At 41.2% G+C, this 26,627-nt stretch overlaps 1 protein-coding gene across 1 annotated transcript in view; it reads right to left on the bottom strand.

The window, feature by feature from the left end:
- TLN2 (talin 2) overlaps positions 1-26,627 on the bottom strand; it is a 304,454-nt gene that overhangs the window by 116,424 nt on the left and 161,403 nt on the right. The window contains exons 20-27 of the mRNA XM_089907140.1: positions 25,847-26,141; positions 23,061-23,227; positions 17,609-17,737; positions 16,327-16,440; positions 13,900-14,013; positions 5,882-6,016; positions 3,817-3,945; positions 2,433-2,571 (exon numbers count right to left, since the gene is read on the bottom strand). Coding sequence (XP_089763266.1) covers positions 2,433-2,571; positions 3,817-3,945; positions 5,882-6,016; positions 13,900-14,013; positions 16,327-16,440; positions 17,609-17,737; positions 23,061-23,227; positions 25,847-26,141 — 1,222 coding nt within the window. The remainder of the gene's footprint in view (positions 1-2,432; positions 2,572-3,816; positions 3,946-5,881; positions 6,017-13,899; positions 14,014-16,326; positions 16,441-17,608; positions 17,738-23,060; positions 23,228-25,846; positions 26,142-26,627) is intronic.

Raw genomic sequence — 26,627 nt, forward strand, 5'->3', positions numbered from 1 at the left:
ACACACATGCATTAAATATACGCATAGAGAAAAAATGAAAGTAAAAGATTTATAACGCACACTCTAATGAAAACAAAAACTTCTATGCAAAAAACTATAAAACAGTATTGAGAGAAAGGAAATCTAAAGAAATGTAGAGATATACCACATTCACAAATTAGAAGACTCAGTAATGTAAAGATTTCAACTATCCCCAGATTCAGGTAACCCCGATCAAAAAAACAAACAAAAAAACAAGCGAAAGGGTTTTTTTTGGGGGGGAGGGTACAAACTGACAGGCTGATTCTAAAATAGATGTGGAAATACAAAGGGTCAAGGAAAGTCAGCACTAACTTGAGGAAGAATAACAAAGACAGAGGACTCACAGTATCAGATATTAACACTTAGTATAAAACTGCAGTGATTAGGAAAGTATGGTGCTAAGGTAAGATCAGGCAATTAAAGCAATGAAAAAGAAGCAAAAGTTCAGAAACAGACTCACATTTATGCCCTTAATTTATAATGAAATTGCCCTCAAGACCACTGGGGAAAGGAGGGTCGCTTCAGAAAGTGGTGCTGGGTCAAATGGATGGATGCCCTGGTGCAAAAGCAACTACACTAGGACCCTGTTTGCCCACATATAAAACTCAATTGCAGGTGGATCGTAGTTCTAAATATGGAAGTAAAACAACAAAGCCTTTAGACTATAACAGAGAAGAATATCTTCATGACTTGGAGAAGCAAAATATTTAAATCGGACACAAAAAGCACTAACCATAAAGGAGAAGTGTAAATTGGACTATGTTAAAATTTAAGTTCAGTTTATCAAGAAACACCTTTAAAACAGTGAAAAGGTTAAGCCACAAGATACAAGAAATACATATATACGTGACAACTAACTGCTGCAAATAAATAAGGAAAAGGCAGAAAAGTCATATTTTAAAAAAATGGGCAAAAGACATGAAGAGATGCTTCACAAAAGAAGGTATCCAAATGGCTGATAAACTGAAAATATCCTCAACTGCCCTGTTCCTCAGGGACACGCAAACTAAAACCATAATGTGATTCTACTACACACTCAACAGAATGGCTAATATTGACAAAGCAGATGTGGTGACCAGGATGTAGAACAAGTGGAAATTTCAGATACTGCAGGAAGGACTGTAGCTGAGTGGCCGCACAGCCTACGACCCAGCAATTCCCCTGGGATGCCAAAAAATGCTCATTACTTGATCTTGGTGGGGGTTTTTCAGGTGTATTCAATTTGGGATAACTCAGGAAGATATACATTTAGGACTTATACTCTCCTCTGGATGTATATTATTCTTTAATAGTAATGTATATTTCAAAAAAAAAAAACATTCAAGCCGTACTACTATATAACAAAAGCAACAATCCATCTCCTCTTCACCTGATTCCTATTTATACAGCCACTCAGTTCTTTAAGGTTTCTTCTTCTGATGGATGGATGGATGGATTTATTTAATTATTTATTTATGGCTGTGTTGGGTCTTCATTGCCGCATGCGGGCTTTTCACTAGTTGCGGTGAGCAGGGGCTACTCTTCGTTGTGGTGTGCAGGCTTTTCATTGCGATGGCTTCTCTTTGTCACAGAGCAGGGGCTCTAGGCATGCGGGCTTCAGTAGTTGCAGCTCGTGGGCTCAGTAGTTGTGGCTCGCAGGCTCTAGAGCGCAGGCTCAGTAGTTGTGGCACATGGGCTTAGTTGTTCCGTGGCATGTGGGATCTTCCTGGACCAGGGCTCGAACCTGTGTTCCCTGCACTGGCAGGTGGATTCTTAACCACTGTGCCACCAGGGAAGTCCTGATGTAGTTCTCCTTTTCAAGTAATGGGCTAATACTGAAACTTCTTGTTGTCTCCATTTTAGATAGAAACAGACTTCCGACTATGAGAACATTCTTTTTTGTTTTTTGTATCACCAGGTATTTTTCCTTATACATTCTGTTCCTTATACAGTACTCCTGCTTCAGGGATACCTGGTGTCTCCAGGGCTCAAACCCTCCCAGAGTTTTGCAGCACCAATCAGCTTGCTTCTTGTTAGCTTCTCTATCCCTGGACAACTTTAGGTTTTTATTTATTGGGGTCTCTCAGTTACCACTCATCTGTCTCCTTCCATCTTCGACAACTTCATTGAGATCTTATTTGTTTTCTTCTCTCTCATTTTCTTTGACTTTTTCTTTCTTTCTCTCCTTTAGTGGGATTTCAAGAGACATACACAGTTGCAGAGGTCTATAATTACCATCTGCTTATAGTCTAATAGGGGTGACTCAAATAGTTTGAGGGAATCATATTTGATTAGTCTTTGTATGCTTAGCATCAAGCCCAGTAACAAGCATGTTGAAAGTGCTTGAAAAATGTGTGTTGAACTGCTGAAATAAAAAAGTCAGGTTCATTGTCAAATCAACAAACTCCCCGCACCAGCCCAGTGGTCTGTACCTGGCCTCAGGGCATCACGAAGGGTGTGAGTCTCACCTGTGTAGTGCTCATTGCCTTGAGCAGCACAGGTCAGGAGCTGCGCCATGGAGGAGCCCACTGCTTTAGATGTACTTCCCAGGTCCTGAGCACATTTTTCCAGCTGTAAGAAGATTCAAGGAAGAAGACAGCTTAGAAGAGGCAAATCATCCACTAAAGTCTTAGCCCCAAAATAATGCAGATCAAACTTCTGGGCCTCAACTCTTTCCCACCTAATACACCAATGGCACTAAGAAGAAGTAGGGTGATAGAGGGGAAAGAACCCAGGCTTCAGGATAAACAAATGAGTTCACACCCTGCCCTCTGCTTCCTTTCCCCACTTGCTAGCTGTTGAGAGATTGGGGTAAGTCACTGAACTCTCCAAGTCTCTGTGTCCTGAGATCACAGTATCTAGCTCAGAAGGTTTTCAGAGAATTAACGTAGGTACTCAACAAATGGTAGCCATTAGTATTATGCTTTCAGAAGCTAATTCAGAAGTCTGCAACAAATCCTTAGTGAGAACTAATTATGCCTTAGCAGGAAGTGAGCAGACATCCAGCTGTTCCACCTTCCTGGCACGTGGGACCATTAACATTGTTCAATTTGATCATTATACTTTGCGGAGTTCTAACCAGAGGGAAATGCAATAGGAATAGAGGTTTGGGATGGTAAATGAGATTATGAAAACGGGCAAAGAGCTTGCTTCCCATGACGAGCACGTCGTCTTGCTTTGTCAACGGAATAAATAATTCAGAGAATAAAGTCAATAAAGCCCTATGGTAAGGGTAATTATTCAATTACTAGATGAGGACAACATTTTGGAAGAGAACTTCCGGGCACGCTGCAAGAGTTCAGAAAAGCATCAGGAAATGTATGCAGTTTTAACCCCACAACATGTTTTCTAAGAGAGGCATTTCCTTCAAGTAAAAAACAGAGCCTGGTCCACTGTAGCCAACAGTATAACACAGTACACACATTTGTTTAGGTAGTGGATGACACAACCTGGACCAAGAAGCCAGAACTCCTCCAGCTGCACTGGGCATTCTTTTCAGAAAAAGCCTGCAGGATTAGAACACTGGCCTCAAACGCCAGCAGGTCTTGTTTATGGAAAAGAGGGATGAATAGGAACTGATGCCTGGTCATCCCCAGCCACACTCCAGGCAGGTACACCCAGGCCCATCACCAGAGGCCCCCTCAGGGCCATCTCTATCATAACACTGTTCTAGAAAATGTGGCTATTCTAGGGCTTTGCATTAAAAACACTTGAAACTGAGACACACTGACCACCCCTCCCCCCCAACTCTAAAAATGTCTTGACTTCCTAACAGAGGTAGAGTCCCAGACCCCAGCTGCCACCAACATCTCCTACCGTCTCCCCTGGGAGTGGCTTCAGCTGACTCTCCACGGCAGCCATCTTGGCATCCTGCAGTTCACTCTTCAGGGTCTGCACAGTGCTCAGTGCTGAATCGATTTCCATGGGACCACAGGCTTCATGGGCCTGTCAACAGAGGTGGGAATATGTGCACAACAGTCTGCTCGGGAAAAGCATCCCCAGTACCTTGCAACATATGAAATGCCTTTCTGGATACAACCAATGACTCTCCAAATCTAGCAATAGGAAGCAAGGGTAACAAGCATTTCCTGAGAGCACAAAATCATGCTCAATCAGGACCTCAGTCCTAAGTTCCCTAAATAATCAATTATGTGTGTCTCATAACTGGATATACTTAAATTTTCCTTGAAGCTGTTTATATCTGAAATACATTACCTCTCAAACTAAGAGGATCCTTATTCACTGTGTCTGGGTTCTAGACATGGGGCACCTAGCACAGTATGTGTGCACACAAAAACTTGGGAAGCGTGGGGTGGATGAAGGAACAAATAAACAATTGAGCCCAGGACTCTACAGACAAGTCTATGTCAACCTTACTGAATCTCTTTACACATTTCTAGATTGTAAACCATTATCGTTCCATACTGAAGGCTATGAAAGATTTTTTTCCTTAATAAAAACTTTTAAGAAAACTACTTCATTCTTGTGATCATCTAGAACAGCGGTCTCCAAATGCTTTGATCACACACCCCCAACACGCATGTTAATAAATTATACACGTAAATGTTAGTAATTTATACACATACAAGTATATTAAATACTGGTGTATCTTAACGTCTTTTTCTTTTTTAGATAATAGTAACAACAGCAGCAGTACACACTATTTGATTGATTTCTATGTGTGAGTATTACTAGGTGACAATACTGAGGCAGAGAGGTTAATTAACTTGCCCAGGTCACAAAATTAGTCAATGGCAAGGCGAGAATTTGAATGCAGGTGGTCGGATTTTAGAGCCTGTATTCTTAACCCTTACACTATATGTTAAAGTCATAAAAAGCTCTCACAGAGGCTTCCTGAATCCACTGCACAGTGTTGCCTGAGTCCCACTTCGGGGCTCACTGCTCCAAAGCAGTTGCTGGAGGTGGGTGTGTCGTTCAGTCACTGAGGAAACTTGTTAAAATGCAGATATTTGGGCTCTATGACCAGAGATTCTGACTGGGGTGCTCAGAGGTGAGGCCCAGGAACCTGCATCCTAAGTGCCCCCATGTGATTCCAGTGCAGATGGTCCCTGGACCTCTCTTTGAGAAAGAGAGCTCAAAATAACTTTTTTATTAGATATAACCTAAGACTCTAGATATTTATCTTTGGTGATGTAGTGCACTGTTTATATTATAAATTCAAATCAGCTTCTAACCTTCTTCCCTTGCTCATATATGAGGCTGCCTGTTTCCATAAAGGGATTGTTACAATGAGGAAAAATGAATTCATGCTAGAACTTCATGCTAATACCACATCAAACAGTACAGTAATGAGGACCTTTGGTAATTAACACATCCCAGAGACAGAAATGCATTAATCCCCAGTTCTGTTCTGTTGAGGATCTTGTTAAGGTGAATGCTCCCATTTAAGAGGTGGAAACCTCTCAGGGCAAAGATAATATAGGTGATCCTCCAAAGTAGATTTGCTGCCTATATAATGTTATTAAGTTCACAAGATAACACCTGGAAGATATCATCACTTACTATGCCCACAGTTTACCTGGCACCAAGAAACTGATGACCGGTCTCCCCTAAGACTGTGAGAAATAGACCATTGCTTGTCCCAGGGCAGGGGAGGAGGGGAAGTATGCAACTTAGCATAGTGTAACCAAAGTCATCTGTAACCAGAAGGTGATAACTAAGTCGAGGAGATAGCGGCTAAACGTGGCAAAAGCCAATCCACACGAGCATATTTAGTGGTCAAGCAGATGAAATGGACAACTGCACCAAGAAATATGCCAGGCAGTGTCCAGGCCCTGGGGAGCACCCAGGTCACACCAACAGTAAGGAATTAAAAGCTCCACTCCTGAAAAGCTAACTGCCATGACAAGGGTCCACTTACCTTCTGCGAGGCAGTACGCAGCTCTGCCAAGCTGGTGGCAAGGTTCTTGGCACACTGGCTCAGCTGCATGGCTGCAGCCTGGTCGCTGACAGTGGGCACTGCGGCTTTAGCAGAGGACACCATCTTGCTTCCAGGCTGTGGAGAGAAAAGCTGAAAGTAAGACAGCTCCTGGGCAGCAAGAGTCAGAGTAGAGAACCAAACAACAATGCCCCCTTATCAGCCAGAACTTACTTTGCCCTAAAACAAGGAATATTAAAACCATCTAGTTTCCCCCCAAAATTGCCAACTGAAATCAGATACTCTAGGGCAGTACATTCTAGGAATGTTTGAAACAGAAAGTATGTGTCTTCAGACTGGCTGAATGGATAAAAAAATGAGACCCATATACATGGTGTCTACAAGAGACCCACTTCAGACGCAGGGACACATACAGACTGAAAGTGAGGGGATGGAAAAAGATATTCCAAGCAAACGGAAATCAAAAGAAAGCTGGAGTAGCAATACTCATATAAGACAAAATAGACTTTAAAATAAAGACTACTAAAAGAGACAAGGAAGGACACTACATAACGATCAAGGGATCAATCCAAGAAGAAGATATAACAATTGTAAGTATCTATGCACCCAACATAGGAGCACGTCAATACATGAGGCAAATGCTAACAGCCATAAAAGGGGAAACTGACAGTAACACAATAACAGTAGGCGACTTTAACACCCCACTTACATCAATGGACAGATCATCCAAACAGAAAATAAATAAGGAAATGCAAGTTTTAAATGACACATTAGACCACATGGGCTTAATTGATATTTATAGGACATTCCATCCCAAAACAACAGAATACACTTTCTTCTCAAGTTCACATGGAACATTCTCCAGGATAGATCACATCTTGGTTCACAAATCAAGCCTTGGTAAATTTAGGAAAACTGAAATCCTATCAAGCATCTCTTCTGACCGCAATGCTATGAGACTACATATCAATTACAGGAGAAAAACTGTAAAAAATACAAACACATGGAGGCTAAACAATATGCTACTAAATAACCAAAAGGTCACTGAAGAAATCAAAGAGGAAATAAAAAAAATACCTAGAAGCAAATGACAATGAAAACACGACAACGCAAAACCTATGGGATGCAGCAAAAGCAGTTCTAAGAGGGAAGTTTATAGCAATACAGTCCTACCTCAAGAAACCAGGAACATCTCAAATAAACAACCTAACCTTACACCTAAAGCAATTAGAGAAAGAAGAACAAAAAAACCCCAAAGTTAGCAGAAGGAAAGAAATCATAAAGATCAGATCAGAAATAAATGAAAAAGAAATGAAGGAAACAACTGCAAAGATAAATAAAACTAAAAGCTGGTTCTTTGGGCAGATAAACAATATTAATAAACCATTACTCAGACTCATCAGGAAAAAAAGGAAGAAGACTCGAATAAACAGAATTAGAGATGAAAAAGAAGTAACAACTGACACTGCAGAAATACAAAGGATCATGAGAGACTATTATAAGCAACTAATGCCAATAAAATGGCCAACCTGGAAGAAATGGACAAATTTTTAGAATAGCACACCCTTCCAAGACTGAACCAGAAAGAAAGAGAAAATATGAAAAGACCAATCACAAGCACTGAAATTGAAACTGTGATTAAAAATCTTCCAACAAACGAAAGCCCAGAGCCAGATGGCTTCACAGGCAAATTCTATCAAACATTTAAAGAAGAGCTAACACCTATCCTTCTCAAACTCTTCCAAAATATAGTAGAGGGAGGAACACTCTCAAACTCATTCTATGAGGCCACCATCACCCTGACTCCAAAACCAGACAGACATCACAAAGAAAGAAAACTACAGGCCAATATCACTGATGAACATAGATGCAAAAATCTTCAACAAAATACTAGCAAACAGAATCCAACAGCACATTAAAAGGATTATACACCATGATCAAATGGGGTTTAGCCCAGGAATGCAAGGATTCTTCAATATACGCAAATCAATCAACGTGATACACCATATTAACAAACTGAAGGATAAAACCATTTGATTGCCTTGTAATCCAAGTGCCTGAGTTTGTGTTTGTATTTATGATGGTGTTTGTATCAAATGGCATCATGGAGTTCTGCCTGGCTGAAGGTTTCAAAGTCATAAGAATAGAGGGAAGAGGTAGGAGAACTGGATCACATGGAATATGAGAGTATAGATGTAGAAAATTTAAAAAGAAGAAAATCTGTACTGTAGCATCTGGTATCATGTTTATTTTATAAGTGTATATATTGTTCAGATACTAACTAGGAAAAATTCATTAACAATAAATATGCTATGAACTTAAAAAAATGATAATCTCAACAGATGCAGAAAAAGCTTTTGACAAAATTCAACACCCATTCATGATAAAAACTCTCCAGAAATCCAGAAAGTGGGCCTAGAGGGAAACTACCTCAAAATAATAAAAGCCATAGATGACAAACCCACAGCCAACATCCTTCTCAATGATGAAAAACTGAAAGAATTTTCTCTAAGATCAGGAACAAGACAAGGGTGCCCACTGTCACCACTATTATTCAACATAGTTTTGGAAGTTTTAGCCATGGCAATTAGAGAAGAAAAAGAAATAAAATGAATACAAATTGGAAATGAAGAAGTAAAACTGTCATTGTTTGCAGGTGACGTGATAGTATACACAGAAAATCCTAAAGATGCTACCAGAAAACTACTAGAGCTAATCAATGGATTTGGTAAGGTAGCAGGATACAAAATTAATGCACAGAAATCTCTTGCATTCCTATACACTAACAACGAAAAAATCAGAGAAATTAAGGAAACTCTCCCACTTACCATTGCAACAAAAAGAATAAAATACCTAGGAATAAACCTACTTAAGGAGACAAAAGACCTGTATGCAGAAAACTATAAGACGCTGATGAAAGAAATCAAAGACAAGACAAACAGATGGAGAGATACACCATGCCCTTGGATTGGAAGAATCAACGTTGTGAAAATGACTACACTACCCAAAGCAATCTACAGATTCAACGCAATCCTGATCAAATTACCAATGGCATTTTTCACAGAACTAGAACAAGAAAAGTTTACAATTTGTATGGAAACACAAAAGACTGCAAATAGACAAAACAACCTTGAGAAAGAAAAACAGAGCTGGAGGAATCAGGCTCCCTGCCTTCAGACTATACTACAAAGCTACAACTGGCACAGAAACAGAAATACAGATCAATGGAACAGGATAGACAGCCCAGAGATAAACCAATGCACAGATGGTCTCCTTGTCTTTGACAAAGGAGGCAAGAATATAAAATGGAGAAAAGACACCTTCTTCAATAAGTGGTGCTGGGAAAACTTCAATAAGTGGTGCTGTAAAAGAATGAAATTAGAACAATTCCTAACACCATACACAAAAAGAAACTCAAAATGGATTAAAGACCTAAATGTAAGGGCAGACACCATCAAACTCTTAGAGGAAAACACAGGCAGAACACTCTATGACATAAATCACAGCAAGATCCTTTTTGACCCACCTCCTAGAGAAAGGGAAATAAAACTAAAAATAAACAAATTGGACCTAATGAAATTTAAAAGCTTTTGCACAGCAAAGGAAACAATAAACAAGACGAAAAGACAACCCTCAGAATGGGAGAAAATATTTGCAAACAAAGCAAGTGACAAAGGATTAATCTCCAGAAGGTACAAGGAGCTCATGCAACTCAATATCAAAAAAACAAACAATCCAATCAAAAAATGGGCAGAAGACCTAAATAGACACTTCTCCAAAGAAGACATACAGAATGCCAACAAACACATGAAAAGATGGTCAACATCACTAATGATTAGTGAAACGTAAATCAAAACCACAATGAGGTATCCCTTCACACCAGTCATAATGGCCATCATCAAAAAATCTACAATCAATAAATGCTGGAGAGGGTGTGGAAAAAAGGGAACCCTCTTGCACCATTGTAAACTGAATGTAAACTGATACAGCCACTATGGAGGACAGTATGGAGGTTCCTTAAAAAACTAAAAATAGAACTACCATATGACCCAGCAATCCCACTACTGGGTATATACCCTGAGAAAACCATAATTCCAAAAGATACATGCACCACAATGTTCACTGCAGCACTATTTATAATATCCAGGACATGGAAGCAACCTAAATGTCCATGGACAGATGAATGGATAAAGAAGATGTGGCACATATATACAATGGAATATTACTCAGCCATAAAAAGGAACAAAATTGAATTATTTGAAACGAGGTGGATGGACCTAGAGTCTGTCATACAGAGTGAAGTAAGTCAGAAAGAGAAAAATACCATATGCTAACGCACATAAAACGGAATCTAAAAAAACGGTACTGATGAACCTAGAGGCAGGGCAGGAATAAAGACACAGACGTAGACAACGGACTTGAGGACAGGGGGAGGGGAGGGAAAGCTGGGACGAAGTGAGAGAGTGGCATGGACATATATACACTACCAAATGTAAATAGATAGCTAGTGGGAAGCAGCCGCATAGCACAGGGAGATCAGCTTGGTGCTTTGTGACCACCTAGAACGGTGGGATAGGGAGGGTGGGAGGGAGGCTCAGGAGGGAGGGGATATGGGGATATATGTATACATATAGCTGATTTACTTTGTTGTACAGCAGAAACTAACACAACATTGTGAAGCAATTATACCCCAATAGAGGTATTCAAAAAAAAAGTATGTGTCTTTTGGGGTGGAGTGGGGAGTAAAATTGGGCTAGTGGCTTGAAATTCTTATTTAAAACAGATTTGAAAGGGAGTTTCTTATTAAATATGTTTGTGTTTCTTGGAATAGCTCTTTAATCTGTGTCTCAAATATATGTAATAGACTACTTAGAAAAATACAGGGACACAAAATGAAACGAGTGACCTCTCACATCTCAGAACCCAGGACAATTTCACCATGCATGGGTGTCTATGTGCAGGCACATATATTTTCAAAAGTAAGATAATACTATTTATTCTGTTTTCCAATCTCCTTGTTCCACATAGTCTATCTTTTTCATAGCTATGTTAATACCCTGTTTACAGATCAGTTATCACTTTTCAATCCTGTATTGTTAAGTATCTTTCCATGTTTTCAAATATAATAAACAATGATATGATAAACACCTATGTAACTAAAATTTTGTACACGTTCATAACTTTTTTGTATAAATGTTTCTGGACCAAAAAGTACACATAATTTTAAGGTTTTTAATATGTACGCTATACAACGGCTCTTAGTAAAGCTGTAACAATTTAAGTGCCAGATCATAAATACCAAGGACACAAGTTAATCTTATTAATATTTAAGGAATTCATGAGAATTTGTAAGAAAAATCAGCATGAGTATATAAAAAGCATGAAGAGACAAGTTCACATAATAAAAACAAATAACTGAAACATGAAAAATGTTTAACATTGTGAAAATCAAGGACACGCAAGATCAAATAATAAAAACTTAACCAAGTAAATTGGCAAAAACATTTCAAAAAATGATTGACTTCCCAACTTGGAAAAGAGGTATTAAAAAGTGTGCTCCAAAATGCAAATGAAAACTACAATGAGGTTTCACCTCACACCAGTCAGAATGGCCATGATCAAAAAATCTAGAAACAATAAATGCTGGAGAGGGTGTGGAGAAAAGGGAACCCTCTTGCACTGTTGGTGGGAATGTAAATTGATACAGCCGCTATGGAGAACAGTATGGAGGTTCCTTAAAAAACTAAGAATAGAACTACCGTATGACCCAGCAATCCCACTACTGGGCATATACCCTGAGAAAACCATAATTCAAAAGGTCACATGTACCCCAATGTTCATTGCATTGCAGCACTATTTACAATAGCCAGGACATGGAAACAACCTGAATGTCCAACGACAGATGAATGGATTAAGAAGATGTGGCACATATATACAATGGAATATTACTCAGCCATAAAAAGGAATGAAATTGCGTCATCTGTAGAGATGTGGATGGACCTAGAGTCTGTCATACAGAGTGACGTTAGCCAGAAAGGGAAAACAAATATCGTATATTAACGCATATATGTGGAATCTACAAAAATGTTACACATGATCCTATTTGCAGGGCAGGAATAGAGGTGCAGACGTAGAGAACAGACATGTGGACACAGAGGGGGTAGGGGAGGGTGGGACGAATTGGGAGATTAGGATGGACACTACCATGAGTAAAATAGGTAGCTAGCGGGAACATGCTATAGAGCACAGGAAGCTCATCTCAGTGCTCTGTGATGGCCTAGATGGGTAGGATGGGGGGGAAGTCTAAGAGGGAGGGGATATATGTATACATATAACTGATTCACTTCATTGTACAGCAGAAACTAACACAACGTGGTAAAGCAATTATACTCCAATAAAAAAATAATAACCCCACACTTGAATCTAAAAAAAGAGTGGCTATGTATAACTGATTCACTTTGCTGTACACATGAAACTAACACAACATTGTAAATCAACTATATTCCAATAAAAATTAAAATAAAATAAAACAAAGAGAAAAAAATAAATAAAAAGTGTGCTCCATATGTTGCTAGTTGTAAATTTAGATTCATTCATCCTTCTGGAAGGGCAATTTTACCACATGTATGAAAAGAGTTTAGAATGTAAACTTTAAAAAAAGTTTAAAACTTGTTGATCTGCTGATTCCATTTCTACTTATTTCTGACTCTGGCTTTATTCTTGTTAAGATCTGATCCGTCTACAGTAGCAAACTTAAAAGAACAAAAGAAACAGGAAAAACAAGGGCAGGGACAGTGACCCCTGGACCATGTCCACACTGTACTATCATAAGACCCGATGATCCTGCCAGCAGTGGGACAACACAACTGATTCTAGGACCTGTAACCACCTACAGCAGAAGACGAACAACTTGTCCAAGCCACAATTCTCAATGTCCCAAAGATAAAAATAACCTGCTTGCAATTCTAGTTCTAGTAATTTACCCTAAGGAAACAATTCAAGAGGGGCACAAAGATTTGAGCACACACCAAGATTTTTTTTTTCATCATATCACAGGTTGTTTATGACGGCAAATAATTGAAAACAACCTGTATGTCGAATGACAGAACAGCTAAACAATGAGTATAGTATATGAGAGAATATGATTCAAATTCACAAATATTCATAATATAAATGTTAATGTGAAAAACAGTCAATACACAGTGAATCCCAAGAGAATACATACATACATAAATACGTTTGTATATGTATGAAGATAAAATGTGAGGAAGCACAAACATTTCATGTTGTATCCCTGCATGTTGGAGCTACGGCTCTTGAAGAATTAACCAAATAGAAGCATCACTGGGTCCTGGAATTACAGATCTGAATAGACAGGGACGAGGAAGGAACTTGCCAAACCACATGGACTGTTTAGGAGATCCAAGTACACAAAGTGCCGAGAGATGTGAAAGAAGTATTTACAAAGGGAGTGTTCACAACTTAATATTCACATTTTATATTTAATTAAAAAGAAAATGAACCTAGCCACACTTCACAAAGACTGACAATACTTACTAATTCTATATTTGCCACAAGAAACCACCACACCTTTGGAGAAGATGCACTCACAGATTCTTATTTCCCTGGCTATGAATAATGGCATGAGGTATTCTGGAAACTAGCACACCTAAAGCAATACTTACTACTATACTAGGCTGTTTGTCAAAAAGTGCAGCTTATTTCATGGTTTCCCTCACGGAAGAGAAATACAGAGAGCAAAATGGATAATGTGCCATCTCCTGGGGCAATTTCCCTGCATATCAGCATCTTGCTTTGCCAAGCTGCATCTCCCTCTCCTGAAACTGCTTCCAGGTCTGCTTACTGCAAAGACTTTGCTCTGGCTCCGGAATCTGTGAAGTCCTCTCCTTAAGGATAAAGGGCACCCCCTGCCCAGTGGGCAGTGGGGTGGGGGTGGGTTGAGGTTCCGGGGAAGATGGAGGTGAATGTTTCCGTGGTACCTGGAGGAAGTTCTGGCTGGAGATGATGAGTGCCAGCTGGGCACTGAGATCTTCTGCTTGGGCTTGGCTCCCTCTGACCCCCTGGACCAGCTGAGGGATGTGATCAGCCACCGCCTACAGGAAGCAAGGAAAATGAAAACTGAGCACACCCAGGATGGTGACGTACCAAAACGGGGTGTGTGGGGAAACGCCCCCAGTGATAATGTTCTGTGGATGTGCCTTCCCTCCTGGGGGTGCCCGGCCCAGACCTTGAATTCACTCAGCAGCTTTAGCCCGTTGGGCCCTTGCCAACACTGATGCCAACACAGTACCTGTGGGTAGGCTCCTCCCACACACGCTCTTCCCTGTGGTCCCCCCGGTCCCAATACACGCAGCACAAGGCGATTCTCCATAACGAAGCCTTAAAACAATTTCCCCAGTTGCAGCTCACACCATCCTGGCTCGTTAGTGTTGAAAACCCTAGCATCCAAGAATCTATCCAATTCACAGGTAGATAAACTCAATTCATATGGTCCAGTGATCAGAAGAAAGTGAGAGAAGCACTCAACTAACAGCATACTTCAGCATTTCGATATCTGACTTTGCAGGTATACGTTCCGTCTGTCAGCTTTCATGTCACTGTGGCTCCTCTCTTCCTGTGTTCTCACTCCTCAAATGGGAAAACCCAATGCCCGGGACAGGGGAGGGAGGACAGCATCCCAAGGTGAGGCCACTTGAAAGTGACCGTCTTCCACGATGCCTAGGAGATGCTGGCCTTTTCCCTCTCTACAAGTCCTCTGGCTTGTCCCTATGCGCCACACCACATCTGACCAACCAGGCCCTCAGAGGCACAGTGACCGTCACTGCTAAGGAAGGGCCCAAGAGCAGTCCACCCTGGTGACATGTTCTTTTCAGGAGGCTATTCCAGCAAGAATTAAAAAAAAAATTTCGGGCTTCCCTGGTGGCGCAGTGGTTGAGAGTCCGCCTGCCGATGCAGGGGACACGGGTTCGTGCCCTGGTCCGGGAAGATCCCACATGCCGCGGAGCGGCTGGGCCCGTGAGCCATGGCCGCTGAGCCTGTGCGTCTGGAGCCTGTGTTCCGCAACGGGAGAGGCCACAACAGTGAGAGGCCCGTGTACCGCAAAAAAAAAAAAAAAAAAAAAAAAAAAAAAAATTTCCAGGAGAATTTCCCTCGCATCCTCTTCTGCTGGCTCCAGGAACTTGGCCCACTTTACCTTCTGCACCGCAACCTGATAAACAGTAATGCTCTCATTCCCTGACAGAGATACCCACGGGCTGAGTATGTTCTGTTTGTTCATAAAAAGTAGGGGGAAGGTTCATACTATTTTCCTGGACACAAGTAGCCTGTGCTCCCTGAGAAGGGGAAATGCCATTTTGCTACCCCTGCTGGCGGCTGAAGCCAGGCCCCAACTGGAAACCGACTCCCTCCGCAGCAGGGGCCTGGCTCTCAGAAAAAAAACCCCTCTTTACGTGCACAACCCCGAGGACAGGGTCCTCCTGCATTGCTGAGGCTTTTCCACCAGAGCAAACTTGCTCCGCAGGGAGGGGCTAGCCTCAGAGAACTGGGATTCAGGACGTGGAGGGCCCTGGGTGGCCTCCCCACAGGAGTAAAGCCATTTTTGAAGTAGAAGCAGCAACACCCCTCACATGTGAATGGTTTCACAGAGGAGATTTGAGAAAGGAGAGAGAAGGCTCAGAGCCCACGCAAATCCAAGATGCCTCTGCACCCAGCTCCCACGGCGAACCGCAAGCACTGCAGGGAACTTCAGTCAGGCATGGTGCCAACATGTGGGCGATGGCCAGGCAATGAGATGTGCCTTTGGCACCACTCGGGGCTCTCCCGGGACAGTTAACTCTGGGCGCTCAGAGAAGGTGGCAGAGGTGGACACCCTCTGCGGCACCTTGGCTTCAAGCGCGGCGTCGGCGACAGGTCTCGGAAGATCAGTGAGGCAACCACAGAAAGCACCAGAGCGCAACAGCGACGAGGCCAGACAGGATGAATAAATCCTCAGGTGCCATCAGTGCAAAGCAGGAAGTCACCCCTGCCATGACCAGTGAAGACTGAACACAAAGGCCGCCATTCAAAGGGAGGAAGGCACTCTGGAAATTCAATGCTTCATTACCGTTTCAGAGCCCTCAACGGCCTTGTCATTGATCCTCCTTGACTTGTGCTCTCAAAAAGAAGGAAAAGAATCTAGACAAAGGAAAGGCAATGCTGGGAGAAACATGTTCTCTTTCCAAACACAGGCCATTCACGTAACAGACAAAAACCAGACGTGTGTGTGTACACCTGGAACATAGGAGCCGGAACAAACTGGATTAGGAGCCTGGATGATCAGTCTTAACCGAATTACCAGGGCACTGGGCGCTCTAATGTTATCAGGGTCTCCTCCAGCAGACCTGGCTCTCTGGCAGCTGGTGCCTCACCTTGCAGCTCTGGACCAGCTGCTGCTGGGCCGCGGGGTTCTTGTTGGACACGGCCGCATTCTGGGAGGCGGCGATGGTCTGCGTGGCTGCAGCTGCAGCCTGCTTGGCTGCAACCTGGGGAGTACAGTAAGAGGAGGTGAGGCAGGGTTCACACGTGCAAACACACACACACGCACATTGATATAAATCCCCTCCACTAAAGGGGGTCACCGCACGGCTCCAAGAAAGGGCACACCAGGCACAGACTCCGCCCTTTCAGCACCAATGACATTCTAACCTAGCCACGCCCTGTTGACTTCCTTTGGTTTAAGTACCCTGGGACAATTGAAAAAGACAGGCTCAAGTGCCGATGTTCATCTGTCATTTCTCAAAAAGACAAGGGACGAGTCCCAGGACCGCGATGCCACTGATAAGCGGCACTAAGTCTAAATGTTTTAGGAGAAAAACATTTCTCTCACAAGAAGCATGGGCTGCTCTCTGGGTCAAGCACCAAGCACAAACACTGGGGCTCCTGACTTGCCTGGGCTCAGAAAGGCCCAGATGTCCCCACTGGCGTACTTAATCGTGTTTAGTCTCTAGTCTCCCTCCACGGACAAGGAGGTCAGCTTTCCTCCAGAACTCAGCAGATTACACATGGAGGGATTCCTCACTAGAGCCAAGCTCTGGCCTCTAATGCCCCCAAATTTAGTCTAAGAATCTCCTGTGTACATTTGTGAGGGAGATTTATTTTCTTACAGAATTTGTGCCTATTACTTTTTTTTTCCCGAGAATAAATAAGCATTCTGAAAGACGACAGAAGTATTTATTACTCCCTTCCAAACCTATTTATGCCCATCTCCAGTCTTCCGAAGTTCCTATCATCTACTGGGAGTCGTGAAAGAGTATTACCTCCAACAATATATATACATTTTTAGCTAAAGGTCCTTTCTGAACGTGTACATCCCTTAATGCCAGGAAAAAAAAAAACAACAACAAACCTGGTTCCTCCTGAAAGAAAATTTGAATTCTGTTCAAGAATGTTAAACTCTGAAAAGATTCTGGCATTGTGCAACCATGAACTGAAGCAGTTTTTCAAACTGTGTCAACGGACCTAAACCACTGAACATAAACGTACAATGTCCCTAAACCAGCCGTTCAAGTTCCTCATGGCACCTAAAGCATTAAACTGCATCGTCTATCTTGATTTAGCTTCCTTTCTAGGGGCACTGCCTTATGAATTCACTTATTCTTTCAATGGACTCTATGCAAATCTAAAACCTGGAAAATCAGCCTCTTTACTGACCTCCAGTCGGTTGACGATTTTTTTCTTAATAGCATTCTGGGCTGCGGCGTTGGTTGCCACCCGGAGACCTTCTGCAGCTTCTCTCAGCCTTTGCTGCTGGTCCTCGTTCTCAGGGTTGGCTGCAGCTCCCTACGAAGGTGAAAAGAAAGATTCCAAGAGGTCCAAGGGGCAGCATGCCACAGACGCTGAATTCACGCCTTCAATGTTACTTTTTCCTACGAATACCAAGTAACAGGAAGAGAGAAGCCAAAGCGGTATCTTTATGATAAAGATGTTTCCTCTCACAACAAAAAAATATCTACCAGGGGATGTTTCCAAACTGCACAGCTAAACAAGAAAAATCCAATAATAATTAAATTAAATAAATAAACACTTGAGATCATAGCATTCATCATCCATATAAATTACCTTGTGGTGAGAAACCCAATGGTTTAAAAGATGTTAAGATAAATCTCCCTCCTGATCACATCTCTCAGGGAGAATTGTATTTTTTTTTTTTTTTGAGAATTGTATTTTAATTGGTGTGACAGACACATATTGCTGCTGAAAGATTCTCCTGTCCTGCGGCACTGGTGAATGAGAATGGGCTAAGATTACAGTGTAACACAGGGGCCTGGATGGAGGGAGTGGGGGGATGGGAACGCCATCCAAAATTCTATAAGCCAATGTGGTTCAAGAAAGACCATGTCTAGAAATTGCATTCCTAGAGAGTCTGGCCTGGCAAATATAGCCAAGTAGAATTGGTCCCCAACTGTGCTAATGAGAGAAATCGATGCCCCTATCCAGGCAGGGAAAGAGGAGGGTGTTGTGCACAGCCGATGGCCATGTTTCCCTTGTGTAAGCCCACAGCTCTTTTACTGTGTTGCTGTAGGTTAAAGTGTGTTAGGAGTCCAAGTGGATTTTAGTTAGATGGGTAGGATTTTGAAGCAGGGAAAGGCTAAAGGTAATGTAGGGAGAGGATAATTTTACTGCCCAATAACTCGACAAAAACTTAAAGCACATCCAGTCTTCCACGTCCACCTGAGATAAAAGCATCAATCAAGAGTCTTCTCACAGGGCCTGGATGCTTTGTGACCAGCACTGGATGTATGTAGATGAATGAGTTTCTTCCCATGAACATTTTTGGACAATAATATTTGCTTGTGAGGCAGAAAGAAACACGCCAATTATCGAAATCAATTTTCTAAACATCTCAATTTTCCATGTGAACACCTTGCCAAATTTACCAATTTGCAAAAATCTCTTTCATTGAACTACAATATGTATAAAAAGTCATAGGAATTCACACTGAATGGAACAGCTTTAACATCTGTGACAGAGTTGTTTTGCCATCCTCTTGGATGGAATCTTCTTTTAAATTTAAACCACTTTTAGTAGCCTTGATTTTTGTGTTTTTAGCAACTAAAAAATTATATTTTTGCATTTCACATATAAAAGGATTGTTTGGGCTCCTTTTGCGTTCTTCTGCAAGTTTATAAGAGTCATTTTATTTTTTCTGGTCATCGAGTATTTTCTAAAGCCACTCCTTTATCAATGCCTCCAGTGGCATGCCAGCCTTAACTGTGTGTTTCAAGCAGGAGGAAAGCACCATTTCTGCACGTTACACTGACGTGTGTGTCTGGATCCTTCCTTAGCAATATCTTTTTCATGATGAATGTGTATTAGATATGGGGTACTAATCTTGGCCTGAAATCTTAGTTACTGATTATGAAATATTTTTTTTCTTCACACTAAATATATTCTTTGGAAGTCTAACCATCGTACATACTTTATCTTTCAACAAAATTTAGCAAATTAAAATACTGCCATGACAACAAAGTATCAACTTTTAACTAAAAAGTTAAAAGAACTTAACAAAAACACTCAACCTTGTCCCATCTAATATAAATAAACAAAAATAACAAACACTTTGGTAACTTGGTAAAATGCCGTGAAACAGTCTGGGGAGCACTACACATCTAAAAACAAATGTGCACATTGGTCCTGGCTCAGTCCTGGTTACGTGATGGTAGGTTTACTCTTTCTGAGTTTTAATTTTCTCATCTGTAAAGTAAGGGACAGATTAGATTTTTCACTAAGATTCTTTCTAGCCTAGCAAGTAATTTTTGTGAACATGAGGGTTTGCCTGAAATGGCTTTCTTTAAACTTAGGAGAAAAAGAAGGAAACAAAACTAGTAACAGCCTTAAAAAAATTAACTATAATCCAAAACCCTAATGCGTATTTTTGCTAAAAGGGATGCTAAGGAACAGAGTTTCTTGACTGAAAGAGGGATCAGGGACAGAGGAAGGAAGTTCGGACCCTGCCCCTCCTTGGGACTCTCTTCAGCCCTACCCAAGACATATCTCTAAGGACTATCAGCCCCTCAGGTAATACAATGGTGAGTCAGACAAGGAGGAAGGTCTACTGGATGTCACTGCATGTCACATTACATCGAAAGTGAAGCAATTCACACACTTGGTTGAGACACATTACTGTTCTGTTAGAGACCAAGGAGGCAGGCTAAGCCGTGGGGATGTTTAATGAATCTGAAATGCATAGGAATACATTCAACATGTTACCTTGGTGATATGAAGTTGAAAGTCATTTCTATTTTCTTATTTATACTTACTGCATTTTCTATTCATTTCACCAAAAGCCTATACTAATTGCATAATAAAAACATCATAGATAAATACAGCCTTATCCATTTAAAATAGTTCTCACCCGGAGGTAGGCATCGGAATCTTCTGTGAAACACACACACATACACCGGGTCTTAGCAGCAAACTCGGAAGTTAGGATCTTTGGGGGTGGAATTAAGGCATGTGTACCTCAGTAAGTTTCACAGGGTTCTGAAACAGAGCCCTGGATAAGAATCACTGGCTTTTAACAGCAATTAGAGAAGAAAAATAAAAGGAATCCAAATTGGAAAAGAAGAAGTAAAACTGTCACTGTTTGCAGATGACATGATACTATACATAGAGAATCCTAAAGATGCTACCAGAAAACTACTAGAGCTAATCAATGAATTTGGTAAAATAGCAGGATACAAAATTTAGGCACAGAAATCTCTTGCATTCCTATACACTAGTGATGAAAAATCTGAAAGAGAAATTAAGGAAACACTCCCATTTACCACTGCAAAAACAAAAAGAATAAAATACCTAGGAATAAACCTACCTAAGGAGACAAAAGACCTGTATGCAGCAAACTATAAGGCACTGACGAAAGAAAAATTAAAGATGCTACAAACAGATGAAGAGATATACCATGCTCCTGGATTGGAAGAATCAACATTGTGAAAATGACTACACTACCCAAAGCAATTTACAGATTCAATGCAATCCCTATCAAACTACCAATGGCATTTTTCACAGAACTAAAACAAAAAATTTCACAATTTGTATGGAAACGCAAAAGACCCCAAATAGGCAGAGCAATCTTAAGAAAGAAAAAACAGAGCTGGAGGAGTCAGGCTCCCTGACTTCAGACAACACTACAAAGCTACAGTAATCAAGACAGTATGGTACTGGCACAAAAACAGAAATATAGATCAATGGAACAGGATAGAAAGCCCAGAGATAAACCCATGCACATATGGTCACCTTATCTTTGATGAAGGAGGCAAGAATATACAATGGAGAAAAGAGAGCCTCTTCAATAAGTGGTGCTGGGAAAACTGGACAGGTACATGTAAAAGAATGAAATTAGAACACTCTCTAACACCATACACAAAAAGAAACTCAAAATGGATTAAAGATCTAAATGTAAGGCCAGACACTATAAAACTCTTAGAGGAAAACATAGGCAGAACACTCTATGACATAAATCACAGCAAGATCCTTTTTGACCCACCTCCTAGAGTAATGGAAATAAAACCAAAAATAAACAAATGGGACCTAATGAAACTTAAAAGTTTTTGCACAGCAAAGGAAACCATAAACAAGAATCACTGGCTTTTAAGTTAGAATGGGCATCATCAGAAAATCTACAAACAACAAATGCTGGAGAGGGTGTGGAGAAAAGGGAACCCTCTTGCACTTTTGGTGGGAATGTAAATTGATAACAGCCACTAAGGAGAACAGTATGGAGGTTCCTTAAAAAACTAAAAATTAGAATTACCATATGATCCAGCAATCCCACTACTGGGCATATACCCAGAGAAAACCATAATTCAAAAAGACACATGCACCCCAATGTTCATTTCAGCACTATTTACAATAGCCAGGTCATGGAAGCAACTTAAATGCCCATCAACAGACGAATGGATAAAGAACATGTGGTACATATATACAATGGAATAGTACTCAGCCATAAAAAGGAACGAAATTGGGTCATTTGTAGAGATGTGGATGGATCTATAGACTGTCATACAGAGTGAAGTAAGTCAGAAAGAGAAAAACAAATACCATATATTAACACATGTATGTGGAACCTAGAAAAATGGTACAGATGAACTGGTTTGCAGGGCAGAAGTTGAGACACAGATGTAGAGAACAAATGTATGGACACCAAGGGGGGAAAGCCGTGGGGGGTGGTGGTGGGTGGTGGTGTGATGAATTGGGAGATTGGGGTTGACATGTATACACTGATGTGTATGAAATGGATGACTAATAAGAACCTGCTGTATACAAAAATAAATAAAATAAAACTCAAAAATTAAAAAAAAAAGAAGCATCATGACATAGGATAGCTGTCAAAAAGCACAAAGTTGTCTGTTAACTCTTTATTCAAACTCTCCTATAAATAGCTACTGGGTTTTGGATAACAGTGAAGCAGGAAACACCTATGCAAAATCTTTTTTTTTTTTTTTTAAGTGGTGAGTTTTGAGAATTTGCTGCCTTTATTCTTATGTATATATTTATATATACATATATTCTTTTTCAGATTCTTTTCCCATATAGGTTATTACAAAATATGGAGTATACTTCCCTGTGCTACACAGTAGGTCCTTGTTGTTTATCTATTTTATATATAGTAGTGTGTATATGCTACTCCCAAATTCCTAATTTATCCCTCTCCCCACCTTTCCCCTTTGGTAACCATAAGTTTGTCACCTATGCAAAATCTTGAAAGAAGTTTAGCTGAGAAGTCGAATGGAGGGCAAAGTGACATTAAGGCTGCAGGAAGAAAACAGGTCAAAGTGAATTTACTGTTGAAATCTCAAGTTGAAATTAACCATCATTTTCACTAAAGCCAATGGCAATGACCCAATGTAAAAAGAATACTGGCTAAGCAGGGACTCTGTTGTCTATAGCTGAGTCAGCACCACTTCCCTAAAGAGTTTTTTCATTCATGTGTTCCATGATCTTCCCTTTTCCCACTTGAAGAAGGTTAAACATTACAAAGCCATATAGATTTTAAACAAACAAAAATGCACACTCGTCTGACCATTCTCTTTCTTGAAGGTACCTTCCAAATCCTAACTTTCAATGATGTTCACTTTTCAATTGAATAAATCCAATGTACTACCTTTGCAGCCTCCACCATGCGAGCGGTAGAGTCAGCCAAGAGTTTGGCCGCTGCCAGGAGCTTCTTGGAATTCTCCATGTCGATTTCTGCTTCCGCATCTGACCTCATGGCGTTGACGAGGTCTGAGGTGGCCTGAGCCAGGACCCGGGCCTGGCGTACCATTTCACCTAGAGGGTGGGACAGAGGATGCAGTCTGTTTGTCTGCTTCCTAAAGCTCAGGGGAAACCTCAGGAGCCAGCACAGTCTTGTCTCTATTCCTCTGGCAAAAGGGACGAAGAGAAATGAGCCTCCATGCTCCATTCCTAAGCAATGAAGCCAAGTCAGATCCTGAACCAAAAATATTCCCTGTGGCTGCCAGGCCTGTCTACCCCCAATCACATCCAAGTTCAGTCTTTAACTGTGCGGGATAAAAATGACATAAGTAACCTAAGAGGAACCCTTTATAAAGAGAAGGCAGGGAACAAGATTATGTGGATTTATTATGTGCATTTAAGCTTAGTAAATACTTATACAGAAAATCTTATTTACCTCACGTCAGAAGCCACTTACACAAAAGCCCCTATAATGAGCTCTTTGAGTAATGTGCACAGGAAAAATATTTTAAAATTTTGAGTCAATCTGCATGCTACCTAACACCAGATGAGTGGTATCACATAACCTACTCTATTTGTGTCACTTGGCTCTCACTCATAGGAAGCACAGAACCCAGTTTCATGCTCAAATGCTGAGATTTGCCTTGGCCCAGTCTTCCTATCAATTTACTCACCCTTTCCTTCCCAGCATTGATTTTGATCTCGTTATTAGTAATTGTTATTAGTAGCTGGGATTTTACTGTTATCTATTTCAACTTCCTTTTGGAAGTGGGAGGGGTACCATCGGCAACATTAAAAATAAAACTACTCAAATATGAGCAATTTCCTCCCCGAAAGGTCATTTGGGAAGGATGACGAAGCATTATTAACATTAAGGGGGAAAAAGGCTTTCACGAAAATCAAAAAGTGCTCAGTTCAAGGTACCCTGGATTGGATCCTGGGACAGTGAATGGACATTAGTGAAAAGTTGGTGAAATCTGAACAGTGTCCGTGGTTTAGTTAACAGTAACATACCAATGCTCATCTCCCAGTTCTGACCAATGTCCCGCGGCCTAAGGGAGATGCTAAAAAGGAGGGAAACTGGGAAGGGTACAAGAGAAGTCTATTACCCCAGCAACTTTACTGTATATAGAAAAAATATTCCACAGTAAAAAGTTTATTAAAAAAAATAAAAACAAAAGAACCAAAAAAATCCAGATGTGTGGAGCAGTGCCATCTCTTAAATCACTTAAGAAGGATAGAGAAAATCACAAGGTAATTTTCTTTCAAAATATAGTCGTTAAGAAGTGTTGCTCTGTGCTGAGGAAGAAGTAGGAAAACAGACTTCTTACAAACTCCTGGTAGGGTTGCAAATTGTGGAACCTTTCTGGAGAGAAACTTCACACACGTTTAAAATAAAAAATGTACATACTTATTGGCCCAGAAATTCAACTGATAGGAATTTATCCTACATATACTCCCCAAAGTAAACAGAGATATTTTTACAAGAATGGTTACTGCAATATTAATTTTGTAAAACAAACAGAAACTTGGAAACCACCTAAATGTCCATTAAAAGACAACTGGTTAAGTAGATTATGATGCATTCATTGAATAGAATACTATGCTGTCATTAAAAAGATTAGTGTATAGGTCAACATGAAGAAACTTTCTAATATATTCAGTGAAAAAGGTTGCAGAAGAGTATGTGTAACAGAATTCCATTAATATGAAAAGAAAGAGGGTGTTGTACATACACATAAATGTCGGTAGGAAGATTGAACATTTCTGCAAAGATGAAACAGAAATTGGTAAGTGGTCAATTCTAGAGATTTAGATGGGATAGTGATGGGCTGGGTCTGGGGAGACGTAATTTTTAACTAATAGACTGAAAAGGTGCATTTTACATACATACATACATTTTATACATATATATATATATATATATATATATATATCTCGTGATGTTTGACATCTTAGAAAAACCTTTCTGGTTGGAAAGAGACTGCCCCTCCCAGAGCTAGCCAATACTTAGAGGTAGTAAAGGGTCTAGCCAAGAGCATGGTGGTAAACTACCCAATCCAGTCATCCTCTGTCTGGTCCCTACAGCCCAGGAGACAATATTCCTCTGCCTTCATCATCTCAGAGCCATGGACCAGGCAAATAGGGATCACCTCTATAAGGGTAGAGCCAGCTGAAATTATTCAGACTTGCCAAACTTAAGCTGTTCATCTTGCCTTTCCCACAGAAATCCCAACATAGTTGGTGGCCTAAACTCTCTCCTCAATCCTGTCTTCTGCCATCTGATCAGAACTTGATGCTTCCCCTGTGACCCTGTGTGACACGCAGTGACCCCCTGTGTGGGGCCTGTCAGTATAATAAACTTCATTCCAAGCCTCATTCTTGCCTACCCCTGTAGCTGCACCAACTTTACCGTATCCAACGTGGACATTCTTGGAACAAAAGGGATTTACCGTGTAACTAAATTATTAAATAAAGATACCCTAGTTAACGCTAAGTCTTTCAGTGTTGCTGGGACAGGCACATTAGGAGTCTCAAATCTTCTTCCCAGCCTCAGGGAAGAAGTCTCTGACTGAGGCGGATGAGAACTTGCCCTTTTGCCAGATGTCCAGGCAACCATCGTCCGACTCACTCACAATCATCACCATCAGGGAACCCTAAACCGACCGGCCCACCCACAGACCAGCCCCTCACCAGCATCGCCCATGGAGCTGAAGATGCTCTCGGTGACACACATGATGGTGTCGGTGGCCTGGTCATAGCGACCAATGGGCTCGCCTCGGCTGGCGAACTGTCGCACATGCTGCAGGAGATCGTGGAGGGCCTGGCTGACCACACTGGCCGCCGCGCTGACCTGCTTCAGCAGCTCAGTGTCGTCGGTGGCTGCCTGGCAGGCGTGGACGCAGTTCTCCACTGAGCGGTCCACGAGCTTCCCTGCTTCAATCAGCTGCTCCTGGCACACAGGGGAGCTGATGGTGGGGCTCACGACCTGAAGCGAGACAGGAGTGGGTCTTGGTTACCGTGGGACAACTCTGGTCTCCAGCACCCACTAGCATTTCCACCACATCCTTCTGTGGTCTGGGCCTCAGTTCCTTATTTATAGGACCAGGGATTCAACCAAACCATCACTGAGGTTTCTCATACTTCACCATTTCACTTTGTGATTTTAGATGCCCGTGAACTTTCATCTCCATTAGTGCTCTACAACCACTGATACTACTGACTACTTCTGTAGAGAGAAATTTCTGGTATTTACCCTTTATACCTCCTGCTCTTAGGAACCTCTGAATTGAGTCTTCTGAGCTGAGATAAAGACTATGTAAAAGAATTATATTTTTTTCCAGAGGAATATATTATATTTCCTGGAACTCTGCCTCTAAATTATTTGAAAGATTAGGGGAGTTGTGTCAGTAATCTGTGATACTAGGATGGTGAACGAGGAAAGCAGGAGGGAGACCATCAGTGACCCCTCTGA

This window comes from Delphinapterus leucas, chromosome 2 (genome assembly GCF_059928025.1).
Source record: "Delphinapterus leucas isolate spDelLeu-1000000601 "Yukka" chromosome 2, BTC_Dleu_Yukka2, whole genome shotgun sequence".
NCBI lineage: Eukaryota > Metazoa > Chordata > Mammalia > Artiodactyla > Monodontidae > Delphinapterus > Delphinapterus leucas.